The sequence below is a fragment of the Lathyrus oleraceus genome, chromosome 6 (assembly GCF_024323335.1).
Source record: "Lathyrus oleraceus cultivar Zhongwan6 chromosome 6, CAAS_Psat_ZW6_1.0, whole genome shotgun sequence".
Lineage (NCBI taxonomy): Eukaryota > Viridiplantae > Streptophyta > Magnoliopsida > Fabales > Fabaceae > Lathyrus > Lathyrus oleraceus.
Genome location: NC_066584.1, coordinates 451943768 through 451953737, shown reverse-complemented (window position 1 = coordinate 451953737; position 9970 = coordinate 451943768). Strand labels below are relative to the sequence as shown.

Here is a 9970-nt window from a genome sequence, read left to right as displayed (position 1 = left end):
AACATGTTTTAGGTTGAAACCCTTAATTGGCATGGTTTGGAATTATTAGGTCTTGATAAATACTCTTGAATTGTGATGATTAAATTATGCTAAAACTGTGAATGAATATATATTTGGATGAGTCATAATTTTCTGAACGTGTAGCTTTTTACGGAATCGAAATCGGAGGTCCGAAAGTCCTCCAACGATGAAAAATGCGGGGAAATCTGCATTCTGTTTCGTGTTAGCGCAGGAACATCTTTCTGTTTTGCGTTAACCGGTTAACCCAGGGCGTTAACCGGTTAACACTGTTATAATATTGAAAAAATTACATTCTGTCTTGCGTTAACCGGTTAACCCAGGGCGTTAACCGGTTAACACTGTTATAAATTGCCAAGAAGCGCATTCTATTTTGCGTTAACCGATTAACCCAGGGCGTTAATCGGTTAACACTGTTTGAAAAGTGAAAAATTGATATTTAAATGTTGTGTGTGTTTTGGAATGAAATCTATGTGTACATATTTGATGATTGACCTATATTGGTGAATAATATATTGTATGAATGTGTATGTATACCATTATTGAATTGTGATTGATTTATGGTTATGGATATGTATATGTAATCGTAATTGATGTGTTGTTATTAATGTGTATATGTGTCAATTGTGAGTCATGGTGATATGTGGGATGTTAAGACGGTATATAGATGGTCTTAATTGCATATGTGTTGGTATGTGTGCATTCATTCATAGCATGGTTGACTTCATGGTGGAAGTGGTTAAGCGGTGATCCTTCATTGGAAACAGACGTAGCAGACGTTAATCCTTAATTGGGATTAAGCGTAGTATTTAAGCAGTGATCCTTCATTGGAAACAGACGTAGCAGACGTTAATCCTTAATTGGGATTAGGCGTAGTATTTAAGCGGTGATCCTTCATTGGAAACAGACGTAGCAGACGTTAATCCTTAATTGGGATTAGGCGTAGTATTAAACGGTGATCCTTCATTGGAAACAGACGTAGGGCTTTGGTATTGTCCGGATCGGAAGCGTGGCTTGGATTCTAGATATTGAATCGGAAAGCGGTGAAACTTTGAGTTCACATTGAGGTACCACATGCATAGAGTCACATTGTCTTGCATTGAGTCGTCTATAGTTATGTGATCATTGAATGCATGTATTGATGTGGATGCGATGTACGTTTGAAATATGTGAGATGATTGTTGGTTAATATTATTGACGTGATTATACCAAGTGTGATGAATTCTTAAATTGTGTTTTAATTCATTGTGCCTTATTATGCTATTTCATGATGATTTGAATTCTCACCCTTTCTGTTTGAATGTTACCTTTACATGGGTATCGTGCAGATACTACAGGGTAGTATTGCTGGAGTAGGTGGACGGTAGCTCGCTCAAGAATAGCTGGAGAGTTTCCGTATTTAGTTTGAAATTAGGTGATGAGTCAATGCTCTGGTCATGTAACACTGAGTAGATTAGTGGTATTGAACTCATATCTTATTTTGATATGCTTTATGTCATTAATTGTTTTATTTTATTTGAAGTGATTATTGAGAGATGATCATGGTATGGGACATGGATCATATTATGAAATACATGAGTATTCTTTACTTTCCGCTGCGAACGCATATTGCTTGAATATTCATGATGAGTGAAATGTGTTATTTTGAATGACCAGGTGTATTGTTGGTTTTTGAAAGTTTAAGTTTCGAAAACGTCGATGTGACGCCCTTTTCTTTATATGCGTGCTTATTTACTCTGATTATATGCTAAATAATTTGGGTAGAAAAAGGGGTGTTACACTTATCTCCTAATTATTTATTTGCAATGTCCTGTTTAATTAGGACTTATGATCATGTCCCCTCACAAATTTTTGTTTTGTTATAGGATTTTTGTATCAGAGAGGAGTTTACCTCTAACTAAGAACACTTTTTCTTTACGGTGTATATTTATACTGTTACTAATTTAAATTTATACAATAAAACTAATCATAAATATATCTCTCTCTCTCTATAATATATATATATATATATATATATATATATATATATATATATATATATATATATATATATATATATATATATATATATATATATATATATATATATATATATATATATATATTAGTAGTTTCATAAATTTACAAACTCCTCTAACAAATTGTACATATGAAAATAATGGATAAGGTAGCTAACTAATATGTGATATTTGATATTTGAGTTAAATGAATATGAATTTAATATTTGATAATAGTATTTAATTATATTTATATATTAATATAAATAAATTATTAATATTTATAAATTAATAATTTTTATAAAAAATAATTTATTATTATATATTTCCTATTCACCATTACAAATAAAAATTAAATTTAATCAATTTTTAAATAATTTGATAAAAAAAATTACCGTGACCTAATTTAATTCTTATAAAAATAATAACAAATTTTAACATTTCTATGATTAAATCCTACTATCTTTTCTTGTTATTTTTTCTACAATTATTGTCTAAATTACTATACATACACAAATTTCTAAATACATAATATTAGATTCACCTCCTTCACTATTACAAAATTTCTCTTTACTTTTTAAAAACATTAATTATTCAATAAATTTAAAAAATAATTTTTTTCTTATAATAAAAACCATCCATACTATTAAATATTTTTCTTATTTTATAGACACAAAACTGTAATAACGAACAGACGTTCATTTCACAAAATCAAACCTGCATTCCTGCTTCTAGGCATAATAGGCCGTCCTTGCTTAGTATGGCCTGTTTGCCCTTAACCGTTTGTTGTTGGTAGTTTTGTGTTGCGTGTTGCATTATTAATAAATAAAATAGAAATTTTGTTTTTTAGTTCTAAATTTTATGTCATATATACCATAAAAAATCATCTTCGTTCAAAAAGTCCATATCAGATTTCAATATTTTCCAAACCATAATCCAATTGCATGCATCACAGCCACCCATGTTTTCCTAACATATTTCAACAAAACATCTCTCAAACTTATTAACACCAAAATACCGTCTATGTTCATAAACTAATCTACTCATTTATCATAACTTTCAAAACTAATCTCACATTATATATATACACCAAATTGTTGTTAATTTCAGAGTCCTAAGTGCTTGTTATTTTTCAAAAGGTGACATTATTCTCTCTAATATTCTTACAAATTCATGCATTATACAATTGGATTGATTTTTAATTTTGAGTGGAATTAGGATCTCAATATCATAGATTTTATTTGCTTAAATTTTAAGGGTTTTCTAGCATCGTTAATAGTTTGTTTTTGTTTTCCAGTGTTATATACAGTGAGCTTATAGCATGGCGGTTGAAAGGTCTGGAATTGCCAAAGATGTTACAGAAGTGAGTTTCTGTATTTTGATGATATTTTAATGTTTCATACTGTGTTATTTATGCTGATTTGTGTTATTTACTTTTGTATTTGTATTTGTAATTTGTATAGTTGATTGGAAAAACCCCTTTAGTATATCTGAACAAAATCTTGGATGGTTCTGTTGCTCGTGTAGCCGCGAAACTTGAATTGATGGAGCCATGCTCCAGTGTAAAAGACAGGTAACAATTTAGGTTTCTTCCAATAGTGCTACTATCTATTTTATGAGTTTTGGTTCTTGATTTTGTGAGCGAAATGCTTTTGAATTGGCATGTCATTCTTTCTTTCGATATATGTTATAAATGTAGGATCGGCTATAGTATGATTACTGATGCTGAGGAGAAAGGGCTCATTACGCCTGGCCAGGTTGGTAATCGATACAAACGAGAATTCATCTGATTGGTCTTTGAATGCGACGTTTCGTTGTTTAAAATCACTTACTAGTACTATTTATCAACGGTACTTATTTTGATTCATGTTGGTTATATTGTGTTATTGAAGAGTGTCCTCATTGAGGCGACGAGCGGTAACACGGGCATCGGATTGGCCTTCCTAGCAGCAGCAAAAGGCTACAAGCTTATCATTACAATGCCTACTACAATGAGTCTTGAAAGAAGAACCCTTCTTCTATCTTTTGGGGCTGAGTTGGTTCTGACAGATCCTGCAAAGGGAATGAAAGGGGCAGTTCAGAAAGCGGAAGAGATATTGGCCAAGACTCCAAATGCGTATATCCTTCAACAATTCGACAACCCTGCGAACCCAAAGGTATCTACTCGTTTGTTCTACCACTACGGTAAATTAACGCTCGACACATTTGGGTGACACATTTTTTATATCTTTGTATTTATTTATAGGTGCACTATGAAACCACTGGCCCAGAGATATGGAAAGGCACAGGAGAGAAAGTTGATGCACTTGTTAGTGGCATAGGTACTGGTGGCACCATAACAGGTGCTGGGAAATATCTGAAAGAGCAGAATCCCAACATCAAGGTTGGATTTAAGTCATTCATTTGATTGGTTGTTGTGTTTTACCGATAAATTTGAACGTTTGACTCCGAAAGTGTATATAAACTAAACTCCTGTTTCTTTTCCTGATATTAAAGATTAGGTTCTGATTTATAGTTGTGATTTGTTTTATGCAGCTGTATGGTGTGGAACCAGTTGAAAGTCCTGTACTGTCTGGAGGAAAGCCTGGTAAGCTGTAATACTGCTTTACTCGTCGGAGTTGATATAAGAACTTACTTTTGAAGCCGTTGCTGATGTACAAATTTTCATTATAAACGTCCAGGTCCACACAAAATTCAAGGGATTGGCGCTGGTTTCGTTCCCGGTGTATTGGATGTTAGTCTTCTTGATGAAGTAGTTCAAGTAAGTTTCAATGTTTTCTGAAAAAGTATGATTCCCGTCACGCATTTTATATCTAAATATCTCTTAATGACTTGAGTTATAGTATTTTTTTTCGAACTTTCCTCTATCTATTGCGATTGGATTCCTAAAGCACTTCCTACCAAAACCTGATATGTGTGATTTGGCAGATATCAAGTGATGAAGCAATTGAAACTGCAAAGGCTCTCGCTCTTAAAGAAGGCCTATTTGTAAGTTCTAAACCTCTAGAAGCACCAAGAATTGAGGCTATTCTTGATCCTCTTTCTCGATTCGTATCTGAATTTGTAAAACAATTACGAAAACGATTGTATTATTTTCTCGTTCTGATTGGGCTAATTTGTTGATATTGTTTTAGGTTGGAATATCATCTGGAGCTGCGGCTGCAGCTGCCATTAAGATAGCAAAAAGACCAGAGAATGCTGGAAAGCTTATTGTTGTAAGTTTATTGAATTCATCCAAATTTTGATGAAGCTGGGTAAAAGTATTATTATGGTTTAAATCAATGGCATTTTCATTTTAATATGGTGCAGGTTGTTTTCCCTAGCTTTGGTGAGAGGTACCTATCGTCTGTGCTGTTTGAATCGGTGAGACGCGAAGCTGAAAGCCTCACATTTGAACCATGAATTTCAGTTGAAGGATGTAATCTAGTTCTGTAATGATTTCAAGTGATGGATTTTCAGTGGCGAAGCCGGGTTGTGTTTCTGAATTATAATTACTTCAAAAGAGAAGAATAATTGTTAGTTTTGCAGAAGACTCCTGTGTTTAGTTGTATTCAATATCTACAAGGATTGGATTTCTATTAAACTTAAGTTTCAGATTAGTTGGGATACAAAGATTAGTTTTCTGTTGTTGGATTCCATAAAATAAAAATACCTTTCTCAAGACATTACCATTAACTTGTGTGACAAAATGAATTTTGTTTTTATAATTATAGATGTGAAAAAGTGTTTCATATATTTCAAGTTGTAACTAGTTCAAATAGAGATAAGTCTAAATTTAATGAGCTTACTTAATGAGTCTCATTTCAATAAAATAATATTATTTAACACATATTTTCTTTGATAAAATATTGATTAATTTCAATGTGTTGGTCCTCTCATGTTGAACCGGATTATGTTCAATATTGATGGATGGTTTATTGTCACAAAATAACTTCATAGGCCTTCAGATTGTATTTTCAAATCTTCTGGCCTTTGTTTCATCCATAATAGTTAACAAGTTCCTAATGATATAATTCTAAATTCTACTTTAGCGCTTGATCGAACAACTATACTTTACCTCTCACTCTTCCGAGCAACACGATTTTCACACAAGTAAATACAATAGCCTGAAGTAAATCTTCTACCAATCAATGAACCTGCATAATCAACATTAGTGTAACCTCTATAGTTAGACTTCCACTTTTTTTTTAACAGGAGTCAACTTTTTGGAGTGACTTTGAGATATTGTAGAATATGGTCAACTTTCTGCAAGTGTCTCACTCTCGGATCATGCATGAACTGACTCACCAAACTGATTGTATATGCAAAATTCGGCCTAATGTGTGCCAAGTAAATTAAATTTCCCACTAACCTCGGATATCAACCCTTGTTAACTTTGACACTTTCCTCCTCGTAGCTCATATCATAGTTTTGTTCAATAGAAACACTTGTAGGTGCATTCAAGTGTTCCTGTTTCACGCAAAAGATTAAACACATATTTTCTCTAAGAGATAAAAATGTCTTTATTTGAATGATCTGCTTTAATCCCAATCAGTACTTGAGTTCTTCAAGGTTTTTCATTTAAAGTTTTACTGATAATTTCTTTTTAAGTAGTTGTCTCTCACTTAAATCATACTCTGTAAAAATAATATCGTCAACATAAACAATAAGTATAATACATTTTCCTCCTTGTGTATGTTTAAAAAACAAAGTGTGATCTCCTTGACTTTATTTATAGCCCAAACACAACATTACTTTTGTGAATCTTTCAAACCATACCCGAAGAGACTAATTTAGTCCATATAAGGCCTTCTTCAAACGATTGAAGTTATTTCTGGAGCATATCAGATTTACTTTTTTTTATACATTATAATTGATTTGAAAGGTGTTGGTTCATGCAAAAGGAAAGACAATGGAGGAACGAAAATAGGACTAGATCTAAATTCATGACTATCACAAAGAGTAGGTTAACTCACAATAGGCGATAACTCAGGCTTAAAAGTAGACCCAGGTGTTTTAGGGAAGTTATGACTAAGAATTAGAAACTCAAACTAAGAGCTGGAGTCATTCATGTTCTCCCCCTGAGACTGAAGACGAGTGAAGTAAGACGTATTTTCGTGAAATGTGCCATCTTTAGAAACGAAGTACTTATGACTACGAGGATGATAACATTTGTACCCTCTTCTATTAGAGGATAACCTACAAAGACACATCTAAGGACACATGAATCCAACTTAATTCGGTGTTGCTTATAGACATGGACAAAAGTTACATAACCAAATACTCGAGATTTGAAACCTTTCAACATAGAAACCGAAAGAAAAAGTGATATTATAAATTGAACAAAAATAACATTACCTATAATACGATAGGACATTCGATTCATTAGATATTCGGCAGTCGAAACTGCTTCATCTCAATATGATTTTAGAAGAGATATTTGGAAGAGAAGAGTTCAAATGACATTAAGTAAATGAAAATATTTTTCTTTCCGCGACACTATTTTATCGTGGGGTATCGCCACATGTAAATTCATGGATGATGCCCTGTTCACCAATGATAGCCATAAGTATTAAATTAAAGATAAGCCACACTTAAGCATATGTGCCAAAGTGAGCTAAATAAAATTCCAAGTGCAAGTGAAACAAACTAGCTACTAAATTTGTTGTAAAAAACATGACACTAGTAAAATAACCCAACTCTACACCAACCAAGTATGACAAGACTTAATATTTCTTACAGATTTTGTTGGGTCATAAGGAGAAGCATCAACATTGGGCTAAAAGCAACGCACAACTGAGAGAGACACCATATATTCACCCAAAATCTTAAGGTGATAGGTGTGTGTGTTCTCCCACTTATAAACGCTCAAGTATCCACATTTATAACCAATTTGGGACTCTAACTCACACTTGGCTTATTATTCTTAACCCCCCCCCCCCCCCCCAAGTGTGAGTCAACAATTCTCCTCCTCAAGTGGAAACTCTTTTATTCACATACATTTATACCGCTGTTGACACCTCTTTCTTGGGCATTTCGATATACCTCTTCCTAGCCATTGTGATTTCAATGACATCTCTTCTTGGGCATTTTGATAAAAGTAAGTCGATCCATTTACTCGAACCAAAGGCTCATGACACCATTTGTTGGGTCTTAAGGAGGAGCATCAATATTGGGTCAAGAGTAACACACAAGGGAGAGAGACACCAAATATTCACCTAAAACCTGGTGGATATATGTAGCGGTAAATTCATGGTCATCAAGCTATGGATAAGCTAGAGATCAAATAACAAGAGTCGCCACCACGCTTTTATTGTTTCCAAGGGAAAAGGGAAAAAGTACGAACAAAACCCAAAAGAGTAAGAAGTTTTCGAATCAAAACTAATAAAATGTCAGAGATTACAGGTAAGGGGGTTGGTTACACAGAGGGAAGGTGTTAGAACCCAAAGTGTCCTAGGTACTCCTAGGGAGCCCTTTTTGTGTGCATATGTATTTTGTACAAAATGAGGTTTACGAACAAATAGAATGGGGGGATGAGAAAAGAATTCATTAATTATATTTTTGTGTTTGGCAAGACCTTTGGTCTTGTGCTTACGTACCAACATAAAAATGAGGGATCAAAACCTCGTAATTCGTGATACAAATCTCAAAGTGGATGCATTGCTTTTAACAAAAATTAAGTTTGAAAGGCACAAAGGCCTAAAAATGGTTTGAGTGAGTTAATTCTTTTTGGCTTTTTTGAAAGTTTAAGTCAAGTATAATTAAGTTTACTTACAAGTTTGATTTAAGAAAAGGAGTTTGAAAATGCAATGGCATAAGGCCAAAGTTTCTATCTTTTTTTGTAAAATTGGTCAAAGTTTAGAACAAAATAAGTTCAATCAAAGAATGTTTTGAAAAAGGAGGGAGAGATTTTAAAATTAAAGAAATGGGGAGAAGACGAAGGGACTATCCTATGTACAAAATTAAAAGTTAAGAGTTAAAAAGATCTGACCAAGTGGATAGCAATTCAATAGACAAGAATGTCAATAGAAACCCAGAATTCCCTTGGACTTTTAGAATCAAGCAACACACAAATGCACAATTATATTATCTTGAAGAGAAAAGGCATCAAATAAAGATGTCCAAATCCAAGCTTATCCATTCCATAATCTTCTTCAAGGTAGCCCATGTAACAGATGAATTCCACAAGCCACAAGTTTAAAATAACAACTTCACAATGATCATGTTGCAGATGAACTTAGAGAGATCTTGAATGATGTATCAGATGAAGTTTCAAATTGCAAGCACTTGGTTTCTCAATAAGTTGGCATTGGCCAAGTCCTTTAGCATAGGAATGTTGCCTAAGTTCTAAGTCCATTTGTCCAAGATCAAGCCAACAGTCCACACAAAAGTTTTTAGGGTTTTTGTTATTATTATTATGTACATTAATGGTCAAAGACCACACAAACAAGCAAAGCACAAACAAAATATATCACACAATATGGTCCAAGTGGACAAAGTGAAAATTGCATTAACATAAACAATTAGAATGATATGAACAATGGTAAAATGTATAAAAGCTAGAATTAAATGACATTAAAGTAAAGGGCTTGAAATTAAAAGTTAGTAGTTAATAGGTTAGAAGTTAATATTGTTTTGTTTTTGCTTTTCATTCTTAGACATTCTTTGGAGAACACTCAACCCACTAATCACAAGCATGGATCCTTGAACCAAGATATCTTCCAAAGGAAGAAAAAAAAGCCAAGTTTCCACACAATACCATGAAAGAGGGGAGACTTACAATCTCACTAACTAGAATGCTATGCCTTTTGCGTCACAAATTTAGCACTATGTTAAGCAATCGTAATTGGACTTATGTAGAAGTCACAACTATTTGAGGTCGGGCAATAGAATTTTGGTGTTAATGCATGTTAGAGACATAGTATTATGAACTATGCTCATGAAACATACCACACACAAAAAAAATATGCAAAAGG

The 9970-nt window shown here is 33.2% G+C and overlaps 1 protein-coding gene across 1 annotated transcript; it reads left to right on the top strand.

Annotated features, from left to right (window-relative positions):
- Positions 1-2910: 2910 nt before the first annotated feature.
- LOC127096649 (cysteine synthase) lies at positions 2911-5690 on the top strand. The gene is made up of 11 exons (XM_051035197.1): positions 2911-3154; positions 3313-3378; positions 3479-3588; positions 3715-3772; positions 3908-4171; positions 4261-4398; positions 4551-4602; positions 4697-4776; positions 4944-5003; positions 5150-5230; positions 5325-5690. The coding sequence occupies exons 2-11, from the start codon at positions 3337-3339 to the stop codon at positions 5415-5417; spliced, it is 978 nt and encodes a 325-aa protein (XP_050891154.1). The 5' UTR covers positions 2911-3154; positions 3313-3336; the 3' UTR covers positions 5418-5690.
- The last annotated feature ends 4280 nt before the right edge of the window (positions 5691-9970 follow it).

Excerpts from the sequence above, each read along its gene's own strand:
- LOC127096649 (XM_051035197.1), top strand. The coding sequence starts at position 3,337 with ATGGCGGTTGAAAGGTCTGGAATTGCCAAAGATGTTACAGAA. Across the intron at positions 3,589-3,714 it reads TGCTCCAGTGTAAAAGACAG|GATCGGCTATAGTATGATTA; the intron begins GTAACAATTTAG and ends TTATAAATGTAG. Across the intron at positions 4,777-4,943 it reads TTCTTGATGAAGTAGTTCAA|ATATCAAGTGATGAAGCAAT; the intron begins GTAAGTTTCAAT and ends GTGATTTGGCAG.